Source organism: Corticium candelabrum, chromosome 21 (genome assembly GCF_963422355.1).
Source record: "Corticium candelabrum chromosome 21, ooCorCand1.1, whole genome shotgun sequence".
NCBI lineage: Eukaryota > Metazoa > Porifera > Homoscleromorpha > Homosclerophorida > Plakinidae > Corticium > Corticium candelabrum.
The window spans coordinates 820,001-847,138 of NC_085105.1; the positions used below are offsets into that span (position 1 = coordinate 820,001).

At 41.4% G+C, this 27,138-nt stretch overlaps 2 protein-coding genes across 3 annotated transcripts in view; both read right to left on the reverse strand.

Moving 5' to 3' along the window:
- LOC134196792 (sushi, nidogen and EGF-like domain-containing protein 1) overlaps positions 1-997 on the reverse strand; it is a 5,332-nt gene extending 4,335 nt beyond the window's left edge. Inside the window, exon 1 of the mRNA XM_062666012.1 lies at positions 890-997. Within this exon, the coding sequence (XP_062521996.1) occupies positions 890-965 (76 nt within the window). The 5' untranslated portion in view covers positions 966-997. The remainder of the gene's footprint in view (positions 1-889) is intronic.
- A 1,022-nt stretch (positions 998-2,019) lies between these two features.
- LOC134196936 (MAM and LDL-receptor class A domain-containing protein 2-like) overlaps positions 2,020-27,138 on the reverse strand; it is a 32,737-nt gene continuing 7,618 nt past the window's right edge. The window contains exons 16-69 of one of the 2 annotated variants that reach the window (XM_062666159.1): positions 26,911-27,030; positions 26,551-26,852; positions 25,571-25,790; positions 25,390-25,509; positions 24,743-24,988; positions 24,574-24,684; positions 23,893-24,149; positions 23,270-23,357; positions 23,172-23,198; positions 22,514-23,023; positions 22,065-22,175; positions 21,860-22,009; positions 21,402-21,752; positions 21,223-21,348; positions 20,318-20,619; positions 20,053-20,263; positions 19,545-19,811; positions 19,428-19,466; positions 19,220-19,363; positions 18,562-19,053; positions 17,837-17,986; positions 17,210-17,475; positions 17,070-17,154; positions 16,993-17,013; positions 15,692-16,189; positions 15,519-15,635; positions 15,203-15,343; positions 14,795-15,139; positions 14,552-14,671; positions 14,346-14,489; positions 14,140-14,291; positions 13,882-14,080; positions 13,404-13,547; positions 13,316-13,342; positions 12,529-12,675; positions 12,286-12,470; positions 12,065-12,227; positions 11,960-11,995; positions 11,639-11,782; positions 10,133-10,531; positions 10,028-10,072; positions 9,782-9,964; positions 8,973-9,347; positions 5,684-5,719; positions 5,090-5,626; positions 4,990-5,019; positions 4,783-4,923; positions 3,809-4,162; positions 3,463-3,732; positions 3,245-3,314; positions 3,089-3,183; positions 2,812-3,035; positions 2,422-2,451; positions 2,020-2,357 (exon numbers count right to left, since the gene is read on the reverse strand). In XM_062666159.1, coding sequence (XP_062522143.1) covers positions 2,271-2,357; positions 2,422-2,451; positions 2,812-3,035; positions 3,089-3,183; positions 3,245-3,314; positions 3,463-3,732; positions 3,809-4,162; positions 4,783-4,923; positions 4,990-5,019; positions 5,090-5,626; positions 5,684-5,719; positions 8,973-9,347; positions 9,782-9,964; positions 10,028-10,072; positions 10,133-10,531; positions 11,639-11,782; positions 11,960-11,995; positions 12,065-12,227; positions 12,286-12,470; positions 12,529-12,675; positions 13,316-13,342; positions 13,404-13,547; positions 13,882-14,080; positions 14,140-14,291; positions 14,346-14,489; positions 14,552-14,671; positions 14,795-15,139; positions 15,203-15,343; positions 15,519-15,635; positions 15,692-16,189; positions 16,993-17,013; positions 17,070-17,154; positions 17,210-17,475; positions 17,837-17,986; positions 18,562-19,053; positions 19,220-19,363; positions 19,428-19,466; positions 19,545-19,811; positions 20,053-20,263; positions 20,318-20,619; positions 21,223-21,348; positions 21,402-21,752; positions 21,860-22,009; positions 22,065-22,175; positions 22,514-23,023; positions 23,172-23,198; positions 23,270-23,357; positions 23,893-24,149; positions 24,574-24,684; positions 24,743-24,988; positions 25,390-25,509; positions 25,571-25,790; positions 26,551-26,852; positions 26,911-27,030 — 10,154 coding nt within the window. In that variant the 3' untranslated portion in view covers positions 2,020-2,270. Of the gene's footprint in view, positions 2,358-2,421; positions 2,543-2,811; positions 3,036-3,088; positions 3,184-3,244; positions 3,315-3,462; positions 3,733-3,808; positions 4,163-4,782; positions 4,924-4,989; positions 5,020-5,089; positions 5,627-5,683; positions 5,720-8,972; positions 9,348-9,781; positions 9,965-10,027; positions 10,073-10,132; positions 10,532-11,638; positions 11,783-11,959; positions 11,996-12,064; positions 12,228-12,285; positions 12,471-12,528; positions 12,676-13,315; positions 13,343-13,403; positions 13,548-13,881; positions 14,081-14,139; positions 14,292-14,345; positions 14,490-14,551; positions 14,672-14,794; positions 15,140-15,202; positions 15,344-15,518; positions 15,636-15,691; positions 16,190-16,992; positions 17,014-17,069; positions 17,155-17,209; positions 17,476-17,836; positions 17,987-18,561; positions 19,054-19,219; positions 19,364-19,427; positions 19,467-19,544; positions 19,812-20,052; positions 20,264-20,317; positions 20,620-21,222; positions 21,349-21,401; positions 21,753-21,859; positions 22,010-22,064; positions 22,176-22,513; positions 23,024-23,171; positions 23,199-23,269; positions 23,358-23,892; positions 24,150-24,573; positions 24,685-24,742; positions 24,989-25,389; positions 25,510-25,570; positions 25,791-26,550; positions 26,853-26,910; positions 27,031-27,138 lie in introns of those variants that run through there. The other variant, XM_062666160.1, reaches the window with a different exon arrangement.

A 27,138-nucleotide genomic window follows, 5' to 3' on the forward strand; every position in this document is an offset into this window, starting at 1 on the left:
GTCTCATTTTTTAGTGTCACCATTACCTGGGAATGGGATGCAAACTAGCAATAGCTGAACTTGTGTGCAAGACAATGCAGCTATCTACTTGCTGGAACAATGACAGATATGGCCTAGATTCGTGGTCAACAGCAAATACAGTCATGGGGGAAGCACTAATTAGTCAAGAGTGTTCTTGTTCAGGTTGCTCTGCATTGGACCTAGGCATTGACATGCACGACTCTGAAGAGGACCCACTACTAGGCAGGTTGTCAGCCATCATTACCGTGTGTTGTATTGATGTTGGTTGGCAGTGAGGACATTAATTATGTCATTTACATCCGGATCTCTATAAAACACCCATCTAAACAAACTAATGTGATCTCACCAACGGATTTAGTCAACACTGGAAACGATGGCGTATTCTGAACTAGCTAGATGCAAGCTAAACGTTGAAACACATCTCTCAAAGTCATGCAATACAACACAAAACGAGCAATCTACCAAACAACCTACTGAAAGATCAGTTTACTCGAAAATGAGATTCTAAACGCATTTTTGGTCCCACCGCAGCCTTAAGTAGTTATTGATTTAAATCTAAATCGTACAAATGCGCCTAGGGCCTACTGTATTGACATTCATGCAAATCATAACACACAACTCATAACTATCAGCACAAGCCTGCTGTACACACTACAGTACACTGTAGACGTATGCATAGTTAACCATCCGTTCACTTCCGGTAACACAACAATGCTACTCGCACAATGAGTTATCAGTAAGAGTTGCAAGCTACTCACTCCTGCATCTACAATCCATCACACCAGTACACACTCCCACACAAGTAAGTGAGACAAGTGTGTGAATGTGAAGGCTGACGCTCATGCTCATTATGGTTGCTCTTTCTTACTCTGGTCGCCCTCGACGTTGTGCGAATAGAGAGACAGAAGCAGCAGCAGTGTCAAACATGCTTCACTCGCCGGCATCGCGTCCACATACAGACCGTCGTAGACCGTGATATGATTGGTCGGACAGATCACGTGTAAGCATAGTAGTGACGATGCATTCTTTTGATGACAAATCAAATTAACTGTGCGACACAAAATTCATTCGGGTTAAAACTGACCGACTAGACGAGACGTGGTGTGTGTGTGTGTGTGTGTGTGTGTGTGTGTGTGTGTGTGTGTGTGTGTGTGTGTGTGGCTAGAGATTAGGTGTGTGCTGTGCTTAGTGCGTTTGAAGAACGGAAACATCCGGGACCTTGCAGCATTTCAAGTTCCAGGTCACAGTGATGGCGAGCTAGAGCATAAATGACTGGGGTGGCAAAGGCCTCCGACTGCGACAAAGTCCATCAGCCACTGGGGTCCGGGTGGGACTTTGGGTGCTCACACCACAGATGGCGTGGCCAGGCTCCAGGAGATTGCTTAGCAAGGCCCATAGCTCCTGGTTAGTGCACAGAAACCCAGCCATGTGGCTGGGGTCATTACCGTTTGCCTTTTTTGTGGTCTCGGGCAGCTATCCCCTCCCTCTTTTGACTTCCGCCACGGGAGTTAAAAAGGGGAGGGGCTAGTTGAGCAAGACTATAAAAATAGATGAAGCTATGAATAATGGGTGTGTCATAGGCGTGTTCTTGACCAATAGTCCCATAATCATTTACAAAATGACCTATCAACTGGTGTGTGTGTGTGTGTGTGTGTGTGTGTGTGTGTGTGTGTGTGTGTGTGTGTGTGTGTGTGTGTGTGTTGTGCCTTGAAATGCGCATGAGTCTAAACCTTACCACAACTCTCGATCATTGTACATTGTTTGCATCATTAGCTAGAGAGGGTCCTAGGTACCATGCTACCAATCCCATATTTCCACTTTTTGGCCAAATTCTGAATGCAATTTATGGTAGAGTGTCACCACAATAAGCTTACTGCATGTCAAGTTTTCAGTATTCCAGTAGTTTATCTTAATAACTAGTTTTATTAGTCAATTTAAAAAAGTCTCCCTACATGTGACAAATAGCAGTAGCATACCACAACGTACACAAACAGCATATGCAACCTCTAACGTTTTGTTTTCAATTCACTACACTAATCCATCAATCACTTCTGTAACTTGATCACATGTTTACTCTTTTTTAACTGAAACAGTACCAAGGATCTGGAACTAAAACTTGCACATAAAATGACGAGCATAAATGCAGCTTCTGTCTGCTAAGCTTGCTAATTAAATGACAACAGCTCTCCAACAACTACCAGCTACTGATCAAGAATTTATCAAGAAAGACGTCTGTGAACTCAGTCCCCTTACACGACTAGACCTTTGTCACTTGCTGAATCTGACTGCATGTCCATGAAGTCATACGGATCTTTCATGTTGTTTTCATCAGTACTCTGCAAGCATACGTTATTTCTTTGAAATACATTGATTTTATGGCAATCCTACGGTGGCACTTACAGCTGCAGCTTCTCTTTCTCTTTTCGAAGACTGCACACAAATCACAAATATCTGTCAATTGGTATTATTTCTAGCTCAAGATAACGAAATAGAGAGAGTGTAGACACTGAAAGCAGAGACTCTGAAACAGACAAACAGCCAGATACACACATAAAAGACAGACAGACAGACAAGCAGATAAAAGACACACAAACAGACAAGCACAGAGACAGGCAAACAAATTATGTACAATGACATAAACAAACAAACATATAAACAAATGATCAAACAATCACACACACACACACACACACACACACACACACACACACACACACACACACACACACACACACACACACACACACACACACACACATTGCTGCTTCACATCTAAATTTCTGCACTCACATCTGCAGTAAAGTCCGCTACATCATATTGATTTTGATTACCCGCTTGACTCTCAGTATAACCATACACGGGATTACTGATTCCTACATCTCCTCCTGGCTGTTGTTTGTTTACAGCGTAACTCTGATGCTTCCTCCTCCACAAGATCACAAGCACAACAACAACAACAATAACGATGATAACCAAAGCAATGACAGCAACGGCAATACCCGCGTCCCTTCCAGCTGTAAACAAACAGCAAATCAATGAACAATCTTATAAACTTTCAACCATCTACCATTGCTATCGCTTTTCCCTTCGTGAGGTCTCCCAGTAACAACTGGAAGATCTAGAGCAGTTTCACATCGATCACCAGAATAATGAATCAAACAGCTGCAAGTAAACATCAAACGTCAACCTACAAACTGTCTATCATATAATTAATTCTGATTACCTGCATGTGCGTGTATTCGACCGAACAACACATGTACCTTCATTCTTACAATATCCTGTGCAGTCTGGACCTGAAACGAAAAAATGTGGTCTGATTTCAAAATGCATATAAAGACTGCAAGTATCTGCAACAGATATTCATGTCAACATGCTTCGTATTGAAAACACGTAGTTGCCTAAATTATTAGTAGTAACATGCAGAAATCATGACAAATTTACTTGCAGGAGTAGATTTTGACGTCACATATTGTGATGACATGATAGTTGTAAATACTGTAGGAGTTTTGGTTTTTGTAGTACTTTTTGTTGGAGTTGCAGTTGACGCTTTAGTGGTTGAAATTGTAGTAGTTGAAAGTGTAGTGGTTGAAGGTGTAGTGGTTGAAGGTGTAGTGGTTGACGGTGTAGTGGTTGACGGTGTAGTGGTTGACGGTGTAGTGGTTGACAGTGTAGCGGTTGAAGCTGTAGCAGTTGAAGCTGTAGCAGTTGGAACTTCAAAAAGCACAAAAAGGCAATGCACAACTCACACAACCATACAAACAACACAAATCATTGACAAACTGCAGACCTTTACACGGCAGAAAGGAGATGTCATCGAGAGAAATGTCATTACCCTGATCTCCTTGAATGCCTGATATCACAATCTTGAACCTCTGTACAGTTGAAGAAACGTTCAACTCAATGATGGCCACTTGCCATTTTTGAGAATGAGCACTAGAGGCTGTTACAGACCACAGCTGCTTTTCCAATAATGGTGATGAAAAATGCACTTCTAGAGAGCTTGGCAGGGATGCTTGACTGAAAATGTTGTAATACAACTGCAAGCTACAGTGACTGCAGTTTTCTGCTGATGGGTAAATCCAGCCACTTTCCATAATAGCTTGTCCCGTAGACCTTCCAGCACTCAAATAGATGTAAGATCCTGCAGACAACATTGAGTAATTACGTCAGTACAGATTTCACTGCATGCTGAAGACAGAATTCAGGCAGAAAAACAAGACTACTTGCCAAACAGACAAACTGATAGCTAAAATACACTAACAAGTGACACACTAACCACATGCAGATTGAACTGAAAACTACCAGCTACAAGAAAGAGCAACAGACACACTAATGATCACAACTACATGAAAGACAAAACATCCCCAAACTACAAAAGAAACAAAGTGTGACAGTAACAAGAAAGAATAAGTAAACACACAGAATGACAACTACATTTACGATAACAACGAAGACAGACAAACAGATATAAGAAGCACAACAAGACAAACAAACTGGGAATGAAAATAGACAAACAAGTAAACTAAATAGCAGAACAAATACCAATGTACACACACACACACACACACACACACACACACACACACACACACACACACACACACACACATGCAAACACACACACAGCACAACAACAACAACACAACGTTAACAGATATCAACCTTATGAAGACTTTCATGTTTGCACACACAACATCACATTGTAATCATCATGCTTGTTGTCTATCTAGCATGGAGATTTATCAGAAACTTAACTCGTACCTTTCTGACTGCCAATAGTGTGGTCAAACCTTGGAGTACCAGGAGGAGCAATAGCTCCTTTTGCTCGTTTCCAAGAAGCTCCTCCATTCACAAAAGACCAATCACACATATTGGTCTCAAATGTGCATGTCTTGCAAAACACTGTACACAACACAAGACAACAAACACTTCAAACAAAGTTTATCATACAATCACCAACGACCTTACTTGAAGGAGGAGAAGTTGGCATCGGATCATCTAACAACAAAAAACAAAACAATATTATTATAATACATAACATGCTAATAGAGCTATATACACTACATACAACAGCATAAGACGCCATCAGCCTGAGCTGACGTAATGTGAGAGCATCCTTCATGTGACATTAGATTTGGTACAGAGAACGTCTGACCAGGAAAAACACCTCCATTGCATGCACTTGTGCCAGTGCAGCCAACTCCACAGCAAAACGGTGCATCACATGATGCTTTGTATTGGCTACAGCCATACTTCATGCCAAAATTTGGCTTCTGACACGCATTCACTGTATTGCAGTTGTCAATAGCTGCAGAGAAGCGACCATAGCCAGCAGTGTAACAAGCAGATGCACTCGTACGATCAGTTATGTCCCTTACGCTTCCCAGACTACCACACAAACGCCAGCCATTCTTTGTATCACAAAGATCAGCCGGACTTCTACACATCTGCCTGAGTGAATCACTGGGAAAGTCACCTCCACAAGGTACACCAGTTGAAGCTTGCGCCAGACTGGCATACCCAAACCACTTGCCACTGCAACCAGCAATTAGTGTACTTTGTATGAATCCTTCTCTGCCACCATCAGCACAGCCAGTCGTTAATGCTAAAAAAAGAACAAACCATGCAGACATAGACAAAACAACAGTTGTTAAACTGTCACCTCTGTAATTGTAGGAACTTGAGTCAACAGGTGTCTCTGAAAAACATACAAGTGAGTTCCCTTAACCAAACATGTGACTACAATGAGCAAGTTTACTGGAAAAAAACAGACAAACGAAGTGTAACACTCAAACAGAACTTGTGTGTAGACTACATGTCTCTAACTAACTACAATGTAATAAGAGATCTGCGTGCATGTGGCCCAAATAATCAATGAGTAGTACCTTTGAAAACACACCACATCTTAACCCTCACTGGCTATTGCACACTATAGTTGTCTGTTAAATAGCTACAAGGCATTATAGATGATGTTACACACATTAATCAAAATACGTCTTTACGACTGACAAGTGTTAATGTATTGTACTGAGACCAACAATAAAGTATAGATGGTGAGTACAAATATCAATGACAAGCTCCAATGCCCGGCTTCGCCCGGGGGGAAAACATATGCCAGGTGCTTCTCCTTTCCACTTCATAGCGCTGCAGTTGACACACACGTTTGTCATAGAGCCAATACAACACGGAAGTGGAGGAGAGACAGGTTGCCTCTATAGGTAGAGATTATAGCAGAAAGTATCTAAAAATGCGTTTGATAGTATCATAGGTGATGCTGGCCATGAATGATTGCAGTGAATAAAAATGTCGCGTATACACTTGCAATCGTATAGCACTCCCGGATATTGCACTGTCCCGTTGAATGAAATAAAGTCACGTGCAGTTAGACGAATCATATAGCACTCCCGGATATTGCACTGTCCGAAATGAAGTCACGTGCAGTTAGACGAATCCATCAGAGCAGAACTGGAAGTCACATGCAGTACTCACCCGGATAATCCGTTCCCTGTATCTAACAAAGTCACGACTCATACCGACTCTCGTCATTTCGACATAGTCTCGCAAGCCAGGCTCTTCCGTGCAGTCGCTGAGCTAACCGCACGTGAATAACACAACGAGGAGGAGCTTTTACTGGAATTGCTCCAACGCGAGAGGAGCCTGGTCGCTTTCGAGAACATCATAGTGACGTGGAACCTCCGATCCGGTTTCATAGCTTGATAAAGCTAATTCTATTAGGTAAGCATGTAGGTATGAAAGTTGAGAACACGCGACATCGCTTCACGCACTTGCTTGTTTTGCACGAAGTACGTAGTTGACATCATCGTTCGCTTCTAGTACGTATGTAGACAGCTCAGCCATGTAATATTCTGCAGTGTCACGACTCCTTTTCAGCATTCAGTTTCGCCAACAGCACACCGCCGAATCTAGATCTGCAGCACGGTAGTTTGAGAAATGAACTCATTGTACGCAGTTAGTGTATATATGTAGCAGTCAGAGTCCGTGCATTGAAACAAGTCGTACGTAGTACACGTGCAACTACAAGTCAACTCTACACTTCCTGAACATGGTAGGTCCACTGCACTGCTGTTTTCCCATGCCTAGATGTTTCCAGTTCACCGTGAGGACAGTCAATATCATACAAAAGTGCTGCTTGCTGAGTCGAAAGTACCGTCACATAGACTGCGCTAGCAATACACGCCAATCTGATCATGACGTGGAGAGGTCACCAAGCTCTAGGCCACTGTTTTCATAAACCATTGAGTGAAACTGGGCCGGCAGTTCTCACACCACTTCCCCCAGACTCTAGATGTCAGAGTAGACGCGCAAGAGTGGTGAACAGTTCTACGTCGGTTTCAATTCGCGCAAACCTGCAGATGAGTTCAGTAGAAAGAAACGTTGCTGGAGAGTGTAGGTTCAGTGGACCAGTCCCATGTAGGCCATTCCTACGCTCATTATTCACCAGCACTTTGTCCATCAACAGCTTCACTGGATTTCGTGTTCACGCGCTCTCCGCGGAGGCTACCTCTCTGCTTCATGTACCAGCGCAATTACATTAACGAGCTCTTTAGGAAATCGAATTAGCCTTATGCAAGCTATGAAACCGGATCGGGGGTCCCACGTCACTATGACGTTCTCAAAAGCGACCAGGCTCTTCTCGCACTGAAGCAAGTCCGGTAAAAGCTCCTCCTCCTCGTGTGATTCACGTGCGGTTAGCTCAGCAACTGTGCGGAAGAGCCTGGCTTGTGAGGCCAATTTCGACAGTCCCGCTGAACGTCGTCTCTTCGAAGACGTTGCTTGTGTTTTGGGGAACAGGTGCATCAAATACAGCAGCTCTTCGACGGTCGTAGACTGGCAAACGACTGTGGGTGTATTTTTTCAAGACCCGGATATCAGCAAAAATATCTTCCGTTTCTCGGCGTCGCCCGCAATAAACGACACGCTCGGCGCGTACCGTCGCAATAAATGACAGGCTCGGCGCGTACCGTCCGACGTCGGGAACGGGCAGTCTAAATTTGGTGGAGATACAATGCGCCGTTCCGGAGATATTCGCGCGCGAGCAGAAGCGAGTGCGATCGGCGGGAAATGGCAGCGTCGTCGTGGGAGAAGTCAGAAAGACGAGCACAGTCTCACTTTCGACCGGAATGAATTCGGCGTGCGCAAGCCAAATTCAGCCGAGATCGGACTCGTCGTCTTTGAGAAACGCTCCAACAGACGGACACACAGACAGACAGACAGACAGACAGACACCTCTCCTTTATATATATAGATTCAAGATTTCAACATTTCTAAACAACACCTGTTGTTAAAGATAATTCTTCAAATGTAAAGCCTGCACACCATACCGTATTCGCCCGTAATAACGCCCATACTGAAATAACGTCCATGCCTGTCTATATGCCCCTGTGCAGCAGGTCAGAACTTTCAACACGAAAAACGCCCATACCCAAGTATACGCACATACCCAAGTGTACGCGCAGGATGTATATGCATGCGCAGAATAAACAAATGGTGTCTGCAGAACATGTCTTTGTCTGCGTGCATTTGATGAGCTGGTGTCAATGTTGAGTGAAAATGCCTACCGCTAAAGTCATTTCTTCGTTGCAATTACTGATACTGATGCTGTTGACGTGCTTGTGTTTAGTTTCTGTGTGTATGCTAATGCTGAATGCAAATACCATGTACCTTTGATCTTGCAAACGGGCATTTCTGGTATTTCTGTCTTCGAGAGTTTAGATGATGACTGCCCAAACGACAGCATATTGCGACCATGTACACAACAGGGACCAAAATATGCCCATGCCTAGTATATGCCCAGAAAAAGTGTTTCTTGTCTATACGCTCAGGGTGTTATTACGAGCGAATACAGTACGACACATCATAATCTAGTTTACAACATGATATCACAGTGTACACAAAGATTCAAATCACAGCAATCACAATCCACAACTAACCTGAGAAATGACAACCTGAGAAGGAGACCTGATCAACTGCAAAGTATCCAGTTTTGCCACTGGCAGTTCCTTCTTGCCGAGCGACAAAATCTACTCGAAAATTAGACTGGAGGGTTGCTGCTGCAGTTGCCTGCTTCCAGTTTACTGGAATGCTTGAAGAAGATGAAGCATTCCATATCTTCCTGACTGTGCCACCTCCTCTCTCATACAATTCCAATAACAATGTTGTACCGTTGCTGTACAAAATGTAGGAAAAGGTTATTTCACATCTGTTTGGACTTCTCTTCCTGCTTGATGCTGCAGCAGAAACCACATGAGGACTCTCCATCAGTGCCCAGAAAGAATCCCCTTGTGCTGGTATGAAAATCACTTGACCTGAAATGAAAATTAGTTTCCTTGACAAACCACAATAAATTCACATTACTTACTGTCATAACCAATGGAGCTCTACAGCATAAAGCCAAGAAAGCAAATCTGTACCTATATGTCTTATCTCTACTGGTGTGTGTGTGTGTGTGTGCGTGTGTGTGTGTGTGTGTGTGTGTGTGTGTGTGTGTGTGTGCGTGCACAAAAGGAGTATCAGCATGTATGGTCATCAACACATATTAGTTTCAACAGGCACATCAGCAGGAGCAAATTGAGACATTTGTCAATACTGGTAGCTGCTACTGAAAGAAGTCGCCAGATATTAGTCAGTAAAGACATGGAGAAGACACAGCACTACACAGGCTACCCACCTTACACATGCACTACATTTGGCTCTAAAAAATATTCAAAATGTATGAAGTCTCCTATCACATCAAACTTACCATCTTCACTGCCTGATGCATCTTGACTTGGCACGGTGTTGTCCGGATAGCCAGTGATATCTCGCATTGACATGGTATTCCAAGTTGATCCACCAGTACCCTGTGACAGCTGCCAGCCACAAGAATCACCTTCAAACGCACAGTTCCCAACTGTAGTGTTTCCAGCAGGAAAATCAGGAAACGCTACATAATAACAAGAGAATTCGTGCCTCATTTAAACAAGAGTAAATGAGAAACTGCACATACGAGAACGTGAACAAACATCGTAGTTGTTAAAACACGTCCCAGAATCTAAACCAGAGCAACCCTACTAACAACAATTAATGCCAAACAACTATTAATATCACTTACGAACGAAATACTGTGTGCAACCATCAGAGAACTTCAAGTCATCTATAGCCGTTTGAACTTCTGTGTTTCCTGCCTGACGTTGTGCAGCAATTACAACTCGAAAGTGACTTCCAGCTGTATTAGAAGAATAGAGATCAATTGGTTCTACAGACATCCAATTTCTCTGTCGATTGACAATTTCTGTGACCCTAAAGCTTCCTCCAAATGTATCCACACGACGCTTGTTCACAGTTATTCGAGTGTTGAAGATACGGCGAGGAGCTGATACTTTATTAGAATAGAGCTTGAAACTGAGTGTGCATTCACCAGACTTTTTTGGGACACGCATCAATTTGCTCTCAAGATGAGCAAAGTCTGATACATCCTGTTCGTGCTGGTCCTTCAAGTACATAAATCCACCTAGAAACAACCAAAAGTATCAGTTGTTAACTCATCTAGACCCACAAGAGCACTGTTGGTACACATCAGCTTATATTCTTCTAATCTAATTTACTTTATGCAAATAAACTTCCAATTTAGCCTATGCACATACAGAAACATGCACGCAAACATGCAGCTTCTCAAGTCGTTTGCAATACCATCAGCAGAGTTCTTCTCATAGCAAGCATTTATGTGTACGTAGCCTTCTGAAACGAGCTCAGTCATAGCCATGCTCTTGATATCATTTATCATTTCATACCAGCATTCAACACAAAACACAATCTGTGGTGTAATTACAATACACCATTCCTAGACAAGACAATAGGCAGAATGCCTCACACAGATGATGCATGCAGACAGACAGACAGACAGACAGGCAGACAGACAGACAGACAGACAGGTTTGTTTTATTGTCATCAAACGTCACTACTTACATCACTTGCTGCAGTACTAAAAGTTCTACTCTCCTACTGTTCTTCGTTTTAGACAGACAGGCAGACAGACAGACAGACATAATCTATTCTCATACAGATTCTACTTGTACATATGCTAGGAATTTTTAAATACAAATCAGTCCTTGCACACAACAAAGTCATTAACTAATGGACTTGACTTTGAATGTCAAAATCAAATAATCTATCTAAATCACCATGATTTACAGACAGACAGACAGACAGACAAACAGACATACCATATAGACAGACAGACCGATTGAAAGACAGACTGAAAGACAAACAGACAGACATATAGATATTAACTAAAAACCTATTGTAAAAAATGTAGTGTTGGACTGTCCCTGCTGTATAGATATACAAACGTAGATGCTCATGATAGATATGGCACAGCAAGTGTAGCAGTGACATATTGGATGGCGTTTTTCATATCCAGAGAATACGGTAACTGTACACTTTAGCATAATCATGTCTTACGAAGACATGATATAATACACTATTTACAGTTACATGTTGTATGTTAATTAATGATTTCATAATAACAAGCAAGTGCTTCCCATCTGCCCTTTTCCATAAATCAACTTCTATTGGATCACAAGTGTAACAAAACATGACTTGACATTTTGTAACTTGCCTTTTGCACTGTTGCTGCCATCAGTTGTTGCATTAATTACAGAGTTAGCTATGGTTCCAAATGACCAATCAAAATTGTCAGAATAGTAAGAGTTGCCCCAACAACAGTGGCAGGAATTGAAATAGCAATCTCCAAAACCTACACCTTGTATAAAAACACACTCATTAGTAATATAAATTGTGTGCATGCACACAAGCACATACACACACGCGCACTCACTCACTCACTCACTCACTCACTCACTCACTCACACACACACACACACACACACACACACACACACACACACACACACACACCATGTGTACACACAACACTTACCAGGCTCCAATGTAGGAGGCTCCTCGGCAATTGGTCCTATCACAAAACATCAACAGCCAATCAACCACAAAGCCTCCCAATCTTCCATCTGTGTGTATACACAACCTGGCCCACAATCATTGAACTGCACATCATCCAATGCAATATCACCAGCAAAAGACGAGCCAGCAGTTGCTTGAAACACCACTCTGTAGCTCTGCTCAACAGTCAAACTAACTGACCCTTTAATCCATGTCAATCCTTGGTTACCAGACTTAGTCCACAAAATCTAAACAAGACATTCAAAATGTAATTGTAAAAGCACCCAAATATAAACAATCATTTACCTCCAGTGGTGAGTTGTCATGTCTCTGAATTGCAACAGCCAGGCTGCCAATGTCACCCCCATACATATGATAATAGAAATCCAACCGACATCCAAGAAATTGATCTGCTGCTGACTGTACTTGTGAGATCAAGCGAGCATAACTGCCTTCAAATGCTGAACTTGTCTCAATATAGATATAATGACCTGAAGCACAAAAACATTCATACTCACAACACAAGGTGGTTGGCTGCTCTCGTAATACCCATGCTAGTTCCTATTGTGTGGTCAACTTGTGGGCCTGTGAAAGAACTAGGCGTTGATCCAGATTGTAAAATCCAGACAAGTTCAGTTGGAAAATCATTTTTCCATGTGCAGTAGCCTGATTCGAAATCACAGTCACCAGTATGTCCTATAACACACAATTACAAGTGTACAAAACTATCTTACCAATATAATTTCACACATTAGTTACATACAAAAACTCAATCATCAAATAGAAAGCAGTTACAAGATTTCAAAAAACTAAATAAACTAGAATGTGTCACAAAACTATTTCTGTGTTCTTACCAGTCATTTGTTAACTTTTCTTAATGAAGATAGTGCTACCTACCCCTTGGCTGTGAGCTTACTAACGTAGTAAGATGCACAAGGATCCAAATACATCATTAGATACAAGGTCATGTGGACATCACTAGACACACATGCCAAGATATGTCCAATTAACTTAGTTGTGTTGTTAACATAGCAACACTATGCAACACTAGATAATTAATTGGTGGCATCTGCTCTTGTGACAATGAGCACATGCGCAGAGGCATGGCAAGTCATCGTTGAGTCGTACCATCGTTTACGCCAGCGTTATAGACTGTACCATAGCGCTTCCGCTCTCAGTAATTAATCAAAACTTGAAGTACATCTTGGTCACATGTGTGCAAACCAACAAATACTACAAGCAAATATCAGTGCAGTACCAACAGTGATGAATTAAACTTTCACAATGATTTATAGTTGATGAAAGGTGCAAAGCATTGTACAATATACTGACTTACCAAACGATGGAAACGAACTAGGCAAGGCTACAATAATAAAAATGACAAAGTCACAAATTATGAGATCGAAGTAGTGTACTATGCCTACCACAGTTGATTCCAGATCCAAAAGAATCTTCATCACTGTGATCACCGCAATCATCAACACCATCACATACCCAACGCTTTGAGATGCAGTGGAGGTTATCACACCTGAACTGCCACTGTTGGCACTGACGAGGAACTGGAGGACCTAACAGGTACGTTATACATCAGCATTTTCTTTACCATTCCTTAGACCATTTACAGCTCTATCTACCTGCCATACAATGTCATCCAGACTCCACCCACCTGCCCATCTGTGTACAATTGTCTGTAACTGCCTGCCTCTCTCTCTCTTCACACACACACACACACACACACACACACACACACACACACACACACACACACACACACACACACACACACACACACACACACACACACACACACACACACACACACCACACACACACACCACACACACACACAACCTCATAGTATAATTATAGTATTACTACTAAACATAGTACCACACCACTTACCAAAGCAACCAGCAGTAAATGAAATATCATCGATGGCAACATCAGATCTGTACGTTGAACCACGAATTCCTTCCAATTCAACATAAAAGGGAACATTGCTGTAAATTGGAACAGATGCTCGCTTCCACACCGGACTGTTGACTCCAGTAATCTCCAAAAGTCGAGACCTTTTGTCTGTATCTGCATTCTTCAAGTACACCTGGAAGACACGATATATTCTACACTACAGCAACATGTAGCTACTCTCTATCTACCAACCTGTAGCGCTGCTTTACTATCACCATACATGTGATACCAGAAACGAATAGAGCATTTCCCGTTCGTCTCAACATGTCCAAAAATGTTTCGCAATGAAATAACAGCTCGATCGCCAGCCGTACCTCCACTTGCTTCAATATGAAGGTAATGACCTGCAATTCACACAATGTCAATAGCCCCAAAGCATGAATCCTGTAACTCAATACCTGTGCTGTTGCCATACGTATGATCACGTCTAGGACCTGTAAATACTGATGGAGTCAGTCCACTGCTTAAATACCACTGACTGTCAAGTGCACTGTCTACAAACCAACCACATGTACCACTTTCAAATGAGCAGTCAGTTGCAGCTATAAGGAATACATCCAGATTTTGCTTTGCTACAATAAAGCTTGCAGATGATCAAGCTTACGACAATTGATTTCATCTGATGAATCGCCGCAGTCATTGTTGAAGTCGCAAAATAAGTCGTCCGAGATGCAGTAGTCATTACTGCATGTGTACTGGCCCTTGGCACATGCTGTTGGTACAGCTACGGGGAAAACAGAATAAGGCAGGAACACACATGCACACACACATGCACACACACACACACACGCACATACACACAGACAGCAACATATTACACTGTAATCACAACAACCATCACACATACGTGCTTCGCAGTTGCTCAGCATGATGTCATCAATTGCAACATAGTTGTTTACAGCTGTTGCATCATAAGAGGCACTTATCTCAACCTTCACTTGGTGTTGTAAACCAATGTTCACGACAGCTTGCTTCCAGCCCCTACCAGTGCTGTTAGACGCATGCCACAAAGTAAATCTGCCTGTTGTGCTCTTCACTTGAACCACCAACGTCCCAAAGTCTATGCCATGCAAGTGATACCAAAACACCAACTGACATCCTTGACTAAGTCGAGAAAAGACAGTAGACTCAAGATATGCAACTTGTTCATCAAACACAAATGCAGTCCTATGTTCAGTGTACATGTAGAAACCTAAACATCACGCACACAACGCAATGTCAAACAACAAACTTAAGACTAACCGAAAAGACTTGCCTAGTTTTGTCCCAAAAGTGTGATCCACATCAGGGCCATTCACGTTACCTGGAATTGGTCCTTGCTGCTGTCTCCACTCATAGTTAGAATCAACAGCTGGGTACCAATTGCACATGCCATTCTCAAACGTGCAATTAGTTGCTGAAAGCAAACACAAAAGTTGCAAAAAACGGCAACAAAAATATAGAGACTGCAGTGCACACTACTCAACAAGAACAATAATCTGTTGTACAAAACAATGCAGAAGAATGGAAAGGCATGCACAGTACACACGCCCACACACCCACATGTGCACACACACGCACAGTTGACGTACAGCAAACAGTTTCATCTGAGTTGTCACCACAGTCATCATTAAAATCACACATCTGGCTCTGCTTGATACATTTACGATTGTTACATGCAAACTGCCCAGCAGTTGGACACGTTGGAACTACGAAACACAAGCCATCACCACAACAACACAACAAAGAACATAAAAAAGCTTACCATCAAAAGTTGTATTAAACTCAATATCATCAATTGCAATGTCTCCTTGAAAACCACGCGCAAGAGCCCCAGTGAAGTGAAGCTCCAACTGTCCACATGCAGGAAGAAACAAGTCAACCACTGCACGCCGCCAAATAAAGCCTTGGTTTTCACACTTCATCCACAATACTGAAGAATCTCCTCTTTGCTTGCATAAAGCACTTAACTGAAGACATCCAATAGACCGTCCAAACATAAAGTACCAAAAAGATATTTTCCGATTTAGAGGACTGAAGGTCATGAGTGGGCTAACAAAGCTGGCGATTTGCAAACTTGCAGAACTGGCTTCAATGTAAAGGTAATGACCAGATGAGTTCATAAACGTGTGGTCACTACGTGGACCAGTGACTATCGACGATGTGTATCCTTGATGTCGCATCCACAATGCACCAACATCATGTATTGAATGTTGCCAACCAGAACAGTCATGCTCAAAGTCACAGTTGGGAGTCAACACAGCTAAAGGAAAAATTAAATGACAATCATTTAATGACGACAATGAAATGTATACAACGACAAACAAGCAAGTGAAAGGCAGTCCAGTGGCCATTGACCCAAAATGCCTATACAAGGTAGCTGCCGGTGACATAAAAGTCAAGTTTTCACATATTCAACAGAATCACAACAACACTATCCTTACATGTACATGCAATTTGTAAATGCCATAGAAGCAAGCAGTACGGTGTTTACCATCAACTGACACATACACCATGTGCAACCACGTATGTAGCGGTGCGGTGCTAACAAACTGGTAGCTACCACCTGTACAAAAGTGCACAACGAATTTCACCGCAATGGTTTCCATGTGTTCATAACGCAAAACATATTGATGTGTTCATGATGCAAAATATATTGATCTACACTATCCATGTATCATTTTCTGGTCTCTCTTTAAGATGCCCTTCCTCTACCTGGCATGTTCAACTCTGCATATTTCATTATGCATTATGTCTTCAGCGTTTTCCTGCAATACAATTTTGCACAAGCTACATGTACGCAAGTAATAAGACAGGTCACTGTGTCTGCACTATTGCCTCCTGGCCCAACACGTTTCGCACACACCCAACCCAAAGTCTGCCATCATAATGCCCATTACGTCAACACTTGCTACAGCATATTACATACAGTATACTGTATTGATGTAACAAAACATGTTTGTCTGTTCTACCTATAACTTTCCCATCCCGCCTTTCCCACACAGACCGTCTTAACCACACAGAGAACAGACAATCTTACAACAGAGTAAATACCAAACAACTTACGTTCGATTGATACTTCAGTTACTACAAAAATCAAATTGTTATTTCTTCACTAACATTATCAGTATCACAAAACTCACAAGGACGACCACACAGGGAACCAAGAGAGAAGTCATCAAATGCAATGTCTCCTCCACTACCATTCACAACTGCTTCCAAAATAAACTACACCAAATTTCTATTACAAATAGAAAGCAAATGTAACAACACACAAACTTGCCGTAAAATTAAAATCAGTTTGGAAAGGAACAACTGCTTTCTGCCATGTGCTGGATTGACTTCCCTTCTTGCTCCATATAGCTCTCTCTTGCTGTCCATTCTCCACAACATATAATGTTAGTTGTCCAATCTGTGACCCAAGCATGTGGTAGAAAAAGCGAGCGGTACAGTTGCCTTTAATATGTGGAGCAGCATAGACAGCACTCTGCAGCCTGGCTGTATCACCTGGCTGTCGAGGATCACTCGCTTCAATAAAGAGGTACCGACCTATACAAATAATTGACTAAGTCACGTATTTCATCATTGTAATTTGCATCCTTCTAATGTTTTGTGTTCTGTCGTTCGCTTTTATATTGTCCCTAAATGTATTCCTCATATATTTCTACAGATCAGAAATAACTTCTGTTGTTTGTTTGTTTATGTGTCTGTCTTTCGTGTCCATCACTAAACTCCCCTTCCTCCTTCCTCCTTCCCTCCCTCCCTCTCTCCTCCCTCCCTGTCTCTACAAGCAACCACCACGTCAGCTTGACTACTAGTACCTCGACGTAACGAGTCAACAACATACTATCAAGTAATTAGTCAGTCAACCACTAATACTAATGTAGCCGACAGCAGCTGCAAACCTTACCATGACTCGCTCCTGTTGTGTGATCTGCAACAGGACCTGTATTAGATGACGGTGTTTGACCCCCTTTTGGTAACCAGTTGAAGTCATCTCCATGGATGTTGGTCCAATCACACATCGAACTCTCAAAATCACATCGACCATACACTTTGGCTAACCAACACAGCACAACAGAACTCATCAATAACTTGTTACAACTACTTAAAACCTGCAAGCAAAATTAAGCATAAGGGTAACATGCACTAACTGCAAATACACACACAAGTGACAGAAGCCTTGATAATTAATAGTGAAAAGAATCGTGACATGAACAGAAAAAGACATTTGTCCAATATATCAGTCAAGCAGGTCTTTAAAATCTATATCAATACCTTTATCTATTTCTATGGCTACAACTTGATCAACTTAATCATCTCACTGACTGGACAAAGTATAAATTAAAAAAAATTAACACAACAGTAGTCTAGTCAAAATGATGTGACAGCAGTACAGACGTTTAGACGACACGACCACAAAGAGGGTATAGGGTACCACCAGTCCGTGTCAAATTCCTCAAATATACAGTACTCTATATGTCTTCCATACAGCTAACATGGATGTACAAAAATACTCACACACCACACCACACATACAGTATGTAAGTTATAATGTACACATAACTGACAAACAAAACAACAATAGTATTTTAACTATTTCCTATTACTGTCAATGGATATGTCAATGCTTACCACACTCGACAGGAAGTTCATCACCACCACCGGCACAATCTTCCACAAAGTCACATAAATCCTCGCGAGAAATACAACTGCTATCACTGCATTGGTAGTCGTCATACCGATCACAATCTGGATGAGGCAAATCAGGGTCACAGTTAGCAAACGCGATGTCGTCCAGTGCAATGTCTGATTTTGTGTTTGTTCCACGAGTCGCTTTGAAAATCACTCGATACGGTCCACTCAGTGCTGCATCGCTTAGTGCTACTCTGCCTACATACCACTGGTTGCCTTGATCTCCTCTTTGCAACCATTTCTGTTTAGGTGCAGTGGTCACTCCATTAGAAGCACTGGTCACTAGAACCTCTAATGTGCCAACTCCTGAGCCATACATGTGGTAAGCAAACGTTAGCGAGCAATTCCAGCCAGCTGCTTCATATCTAGGACTTCGCAACCTCACAACACTGTTGTGTAAAAGTCGGTTACCTTCCATGTACAAGTAGTAGCCTGAATAAACACAGCAGGTCAAGTATTGAAACACAGTATTAAAATGCCGATGTGCATTACTCCAATACAAGTCTCGTGTACTAACAAATGCATTGGTCAATACAATCGTCAAACGTACAAACAGTTGTACTACATCAACAAGTAACTAGGAACATGTCGATCTAACCTGCCTCTGTCCCAAGAGTATGATCCACCTGTGGACCAGTCAAATTTGATCGAGTCGGTCCACGGATTCTCTGCCAGTCAGCATCATCACTGTGACTCTCCATCCAATAGCATTCATCCTTCTCAAACGTACACATAAAATTTACTACAATGAAACAATTCCACTAGAAAACGAATAATTAGAAATAAGATGATCGCAAAATACACACATGGATACGTCTTTCCAGAATTTGAAATAGAAGTTGAGACTAGTAGAACAATCGTATGAATACAAGAGCATATATATATATATATATATATACATCTACACACTACCAACAACTCACCAGAGCAGCCTTGCTCATCACTCTTGTCTGTGCAGTCACTGGTGCCATCACACCACCAATCATTCCAGTAACAAGGAGGATCTGAAGTAAGTTTTTGTGTTGCACACTCCGTCATGTATGCCCAACATGGTGAAGTTCGAAGATCAGGGCAGTTATTCTCATCACTTCCATCATTGCAGTCAACTACACCATCGCAGAACCATCGACGTGGAAGACATTCACCAAAGCGAGAACACTGCGAGTAGCCAGGTTCACACGCAGGAGCAGCTGCAAACACCAACAATCACACACTCTAACAGATGCATGTCAAGTCTAGCCTTGTGTACATGTGAACACAACAGACTCTTTAAAAGATTATCATGCTGTACAATGCCATAAACATCAGATGACATTTGCAAGGTCATTATCCACATCAAAACATCCTAAGAAATTTGTAAGGTAGAGTTGTATAATATGATGATCAATCAACACGTTAACTATCATCACAAGAATCAGGACACTAACTCACTTCCTGTTTGACAACCCAAAGAAGGTGATAGACCATCAACTGCAATGTCGCCACGCCAACTTTCTCCACTCATCGACTCAAATACAAATCGCCATCTCACAGCTGCTGTGATGTCAACAACCTCGCCTCGAAGCCAAGCATTCCCTTGCTTGCCTTTCTTACTCCAAATGAGTTGTCGAGGAATCAGCGAAGATGAACTCTCCACATAAAGCTAAACATCAACAACAAATTCATGCAAGTTCGGCAACATATCTAGAAGACTTACTGATAAGGTAGTAATGTGATCTCCAAACATGTGATACCAAAATGTAAAATAGCATGAGTTGTCTGATGTTGGTGGATACCAAGGGCTAACCAGACGGTACACTCCTCCAGGTTCAACACCTGATGTCTCTATGTATGCATAGTAACCATTTTCTGTGCCAGTTGTCTTGTCTGTGCTAGGTCCTGTGCCAATGCTTGGTGTGCTACCTTGAGCAATATACCATAGATATGTAGAATCTCTAGCATTGTTGCGCCATCCACAACTGTCACTATTGTCAAATGCACATCGACCACTGACAATAGCTGTAATGTACAACAAAATCATACACTGAAAATATTTTAACACACACACACACACACACACACACACACACACACACACACACACACACACACACACACACACACACACACTTGACTTTTTGCAAACATCACGGTATCTACCTCTTTTAAACATCAGGAAATGTCAGGAAACGGCACACATACACACACACACACACACACACACACACACACACACACACACACACACACACACACACAATGCCCACACACACACACATCAAGATACTAGCAGCCCTTCTGAAGTCTCAATGTACGTATTACAACATACAACAAGTTACATCATGTGACAAACTAATAGCCAGTAGTAGTATCCAGCATATTCGAAGATTACATGTAGCAAAACGTTTGATTGACAAAACAAGGCGTAGCAATAAAACAACACACCTATTTCTTGCTACCATGGTAGCAAGAAATGCAACTGTCTACACTGTTACCCCAAACATCTAGTCTGCCCATGGCTACTACTGTGTACCTGTTCATCATTATAAAATGTGTCATAGACCATCTTTACAATCACCTGGGTTTTAAATATGTTGTATACAGTAATATATCAATACTTACGACAGTTGTATTCGTCTGAATGATTTCCACAGTCGAAGCCGTAGTCGCAAACGTGTGTTTTGTCAACACACTCACCTGTTGAACAGTATAGTTGACCACTCGCACATGTTTCATTCTCATGCCCATCTACAACATGACAATACGATTAATACATGTCACTTCACCACGATGTGCCATACCGTCAGCACAGTTCTCGAATGTTATGTCATCAACTGCAACGGTTCCATCAAAATTAATGCCGGATCGAGTTTGAAAGACAATTTCAAAATCATGATGATGACCAATTGGGACAGTTGCAAGATGCCAAACAGTGTCATTTGAATTGTCATGGAATGACCACTTGTAACTGTCCAGTGACCCTCCTGTTCCACTACCACGTACAAAGACAACAAGAGAGTTGGCTGCTGTGTCATAAAGATGATAGTAAAATTTCATAACACATTCATCACCACTGCGACCAAATGGCTTAGAACGCAATTCAGCTTGCACGTCAAAAGCTGATAGATACGAATCAGCTGCAGCAAAGTACCCTGCAACACAAGACATGCCAGCATTACATACGATTAGTGACAGATGGGTAATTGAAGCAAACAGTTGCAACTTGTATATATTTATGACTAACTGAATAAAGCCATACCAGAAGTCTGCTGCGTTGTGTGATCACCAACTGGCCCGCCAAACAAACCAACTAAATGATCAAACACTGTCGCTCTTTCCCAAAAATATTCTCCAGACACAGGTACTGGCCTCCAGTTGCACATGTCCTTTTCAAAAGTACAATTCGTTGCTGCAACAAATGATTCAATTGAGTTGATGAATACAAAGTAATGCTTAAAACTCACTGCAATCTCGCTCATCTGAACCATCCGAACAGTGACGAAGAAAATCACAAACAAAGTGTTCATCTATGCACCAATAATCTCTACACTGAAAGCCAGTGCCACACGGAGGAGCTAAAGACAAAATCACAAGTCACTGTTACTACAGTACCGGTACCGAAATATGTCTGTAATACAAAAACAAAATCAAACGTAATGCTACACTAGCAGTGTTCAGATATATGGATATTCACAAGACAGCACGTGTTCTATAATAAATCTACTAGAGTGATTACAATCATGATTTCCAAAAAATTCTTACAATTCAAGCTTCCGATTCACATAAATGCAAACGGAAAACATGGCATGCCTGAGACTACACAAACTGCCATCCAGTATCCACAAAAAGAATATTCAATGTCTACATCTGGGGTGTAAAAACATGTATATTTTCAACCATTCAAGTGACATACCTGCGGTGGTTTCACTATCAAACTTAATGTCATCAATTGCTATGTCTCCCATCTTTCCACCATTTGTGGTTGCTTTGATTTTCACACCATAGTGTAGACACAAAGACGGAGTAACAACTTGGGCCTGCTTCCATGAAGATTGCTGATTTCCACATAGTTTCCATGCAACATGTTCAAAGTTTGCTCCACAGAGAAAAACAACCTCTAGACAACTAACGTTTTCACCATACATATAATACCAAAAAGTCAGACGCCTTATAGTTGTATTGTAATGCAGCATCGGAGATGTAATTGAAGCAACACCATTGTCATCCAAAGAGCTGTCAATGTATAAATAGAAGCCTGTGTCACTGTACAGTGTATGATCATGAGTTGGACCAGTTGGGTACTGAGGATTCTTAGCAGCAGTGTTTGTCAGACCACGATGGCGAATCCAGTTCAAGTCTTGACCCCACTCATTCTCCCATATACAAAGACTTGACTCAAAATCACAATCAGCATCGATTAAAACTGCAACAATGCATAACATATTATACACTAAACGTTACGTAGATACAATCAAATACACAAAAAGCAAGCACATAAGTGAGTAGACTAAAACTAAAGGAGTCATGACTGAGAACCACAGACAGACAAACTAACCGACACAACTACTTACCACGAGATGATGAGTCAGGTACATGCACTACAAACCACAAAAAATTGTTTCAAATACATATCACAAAAACACAATACAAATGAGAATAACACGCAGACCTTTACGTGAACATCCTGGACCCTGAGAAATACTGTCAAGTCCCACATCACCCCCTTCAGAATCTCCCAATGTTGCAACAAATTCAAGCTACAAATACAGCAAAAACATAAAAATATGTTCCTTTCCCTAGCAATCTATACAATAATAATACAATTGTGCATGCATGTCCATCCACCATGCACTACAGTACCAACATCTGAGAATTTGTGTCACAACTAAGAGAAAATGTTGTGCATTTTGTGGCATAATTGACAATGTAACAGAGCAAGCTGTTGATGCACTTTTGTTATCAATCTTCCTTTGCTGTGAAAGCTAACAGGTACCACAAACCTCTGTGATTTGTCGTGTTGTATAATCCACAAATACCAAAATTGCCAAAAGTATAACCCAAAACTGGTTTGCAGAAACAAAGCTTTTTGCACAAACTCACTTTTAGTATACTGTAGGTAAACCCAACAAACAGAGTAGCCTGCCAGCTAGTGATTACTAACCTACATAGCTGATCAACCTAGACTTATGTTAGTAACCTGACTACACTAGACAGTTTGCTAACAAAACTAACTGACTATACAAAATACAGCCACATGCTCATGTTATAAACCCGCATGTGTATGCAACAAACCTGATATTGGAATGAAGTAGTAACAACTGCCTTTCGAGTTTGCCACTTACTGACACCACCAACTGCGGTATCAACAAGTATCTTCGAACGTCCAGTAGATACAGCATATACTTGTAGACTACTTCCAGTACCAGCACGCAAATAGTAAGAGTACGTTACTTGACAGCCACTTGCTGCTGGAACATCAAACATTCGACTCCTCAAAACAGTCTTCTGACCACTGTTATAGTGAGTTTGATCGGCCACCATAAAGTATCCTGACATAAACAATGGCTATTATTATTTATTACATAATATGATCACTTCATTTTCATTACAAAATCACAAACTAGTTTCGAGATCACAGCCACTGCCTAAGAGCAATGGTGAGCAAATCAATACCAAACACTAAACGACCGCAGACGATACTCAAGTAACCTTGTAGAATCCCTCAAAATACATGCACTTAATTAGCAAATAGTGTCATACATTTATAACAAGTCTGTAATGCTCCACACTTGCATGATAACCAAGCATCTTAAATCTCAATAAAAAGCAAACCAGCAGCAACACAATGTAACAAAACACATTACACTGCTTACAACATGCATCTCTCTTTAATTGTATATAATCTACACGTCTTGTTATAACCAACTAGTATGACAAGGTTTACTAAGAACAGTTATGCAAATATCTACTCACCTGAATTGTTTAATGCGTTCTTAGTTGACCACCAGTCAAAGTTATCGCCACCTTGAACATTAGACCAATCGCAAAGTCCGGTCTCAAAATTGCAGTACGTGCTGTGCTGACCTACAAACACAAACTGGGAACACAGTTGCAAGCTAAGAGATAAAGACTGAAGTCATACTGCAACTGGCTAAATTCTCATCTGATCCTCCAGGACAGTCTTCCACAAAATCACAAACTTTTGTCCAAGTAAGGCAGCCACCTTTAGCACAGCTAAACATGCGCTGTGAAGAGCAAGTGCCATTTGTACAGAATGCCTCATCAGCGCCGTCTGTACAGTCCTTGTTTCCATCACACACCACTGTAAATGGAATACAGCTAGTGCCATTCCGACACTTTCCCTGAAATATTCCACAATCTCGAGAAACTACAAAGCAGCAACATTGTATTAAAACCAAGAAGTAATGGAACAAATTCCTAAACCCTTTCTACTGAATAACCAATACAATATCATAAACTTGCACATGAGAATGTGTTGTGAACTGAGACATGATTTGACGCATAAATTTTTTTGTGCCTAGTTAAGGTGAGTTCAAGGCATCTCTCCCATCTGACTAGCTGACTAATGCATTCAACTAACAAGTGTTCGAAAGAGTGACATTCCAATGTAGTATTAAAAGTTTTGTGGTCCTGCAGATGTACAGATAGTCACACATTGACTTAAGAAATTTATGCTTAAACAACTGGTTGTTTGGCTCCTGCCAAATGACAAGATGGTTAATGACAGCAATGATGGAACACAACTGATATATATCAACGCAACACAACCTCTGCAGTTGGTTTCATCAGAGTTGTCTCCACAGTCATTATCTCCATCACAAAACCAAGAACTCCATAAACACTGACCACTTTTGCAAACTGACTGCCCAACAGAACAAGGAGGTGGAGCTGCAAATCCAAAACCAAATTTTAAACTAGCAAGACCCATCTTAGCAAATAAGTAGTTTACCTCCCAACTGACAACCTAATGTTGGTGAAATATCATCAAGCGCCATATCAGAAAGAAATGAAGGTCCCAAATTTGCGACCACTGACAGTTCGTAACTAACAGAGCTGTTAACGCTGACAAAATCTCGGTGCCATCGATTGCCCTGATCTCCTTCCTTAGACCAGATAACTGTTCTTGATATAGTCTCTGAAGTGAATGGATTTACTTGACTTAAAACCACCTGCAAAAGCAAAAACAATAAAATTGAGAGATAAGCAACAATGCAAGTGAAGCCTGGTTTACAATATGACGCCGATGCTGAAATAGAAATGAACCCTACTACAGCATCAACATCGCCGTCAACATCATGGATGTCACTTTTGTCAAGGCAGTCTCTGTAAAGTTTGATGCTCAGCTGAGCGTCAGCGTCATATCGTAAATGAGGCGTAAGAGACACAACAAAATAGTCCATCTGACTACCACAAACAAGGTCATAATGATGGTCTATCTATTTATGCCAATTCGACAGTCACCATTTCTATGCGTTAACGCTCAACAAGATGATCACCTTGGCAATCAACTGTTTGAGTTATAGTCAAGACATTTTCACCAATCTGCCAAGAAGTTACAGCTGTTTCAATTGTCAAGTGGTAAATTTACACATATACACAAATCTTACCCTGTTGTGGGCAAGTTTCAATGATACTTAATTAATAACCTTCCCCTGCGTCAATCATCTGTTGGTCGTTTCCCTAATGGGCTATTCAAAATCCCAGTATCATACAAATATCATTCCCTTGCTTACATGCATCCCTTAGTAGTTAGTACTAATCCCTTACTTCCCTTCTCCTGTACTGCAACATCATTTTAGCAAACTTTCCCATTCTCATGTCTCTAATGGCAAACAAGCCTTGCAAGTAACGCATTCACTTAAACATTAACACTAATCTTAATACAAAACCTAAACACCATTATTCATTTCACGCTAAAGCACTGCTTACTTCAAGCTTTCCCATGTGATAGCCATACATATGGTACCAGAAACGAAATTTACAACTGCCATCGATAACAGCTGGGAATGAGTTTTGATACACAAGACTGAACACAGAACCACCATTTGGTCTTGGAGAAGATGATTCAGCATATACATAATATCCTGAATTGTTCTGATATGTGTGGTCAAAACTTGGACCTGTTGCAGTAGATATTGTCTTTTCTCTATCAAGAAACCACACAGTTGGTGATTCTACAGTTAGCCAACCACACCCAGTTTCTTGAAAATCACAACGCCCGTCAACATAAGCTACAGAGAAATGCATAATGTATAGCTCATTGTTAAGTAGTTAATTGTATGCACTCACGGCAGTTGATTTCATCACTTCCATCATGACAGTCATGTTCATAATCACAGACATAGTCGGAATTGATACAGTGTCCATTAGAACAAATGAACTCATTTTCTCGACACCTTCTGTTAGGCTCTACAAGCACATTACAAATACTACAATGCATCACACCACAACATGTGGCACTACAAGCACATGCAAAAACTAATCTCCAATCATGTACATGCAAGCATGCTTGTGCAC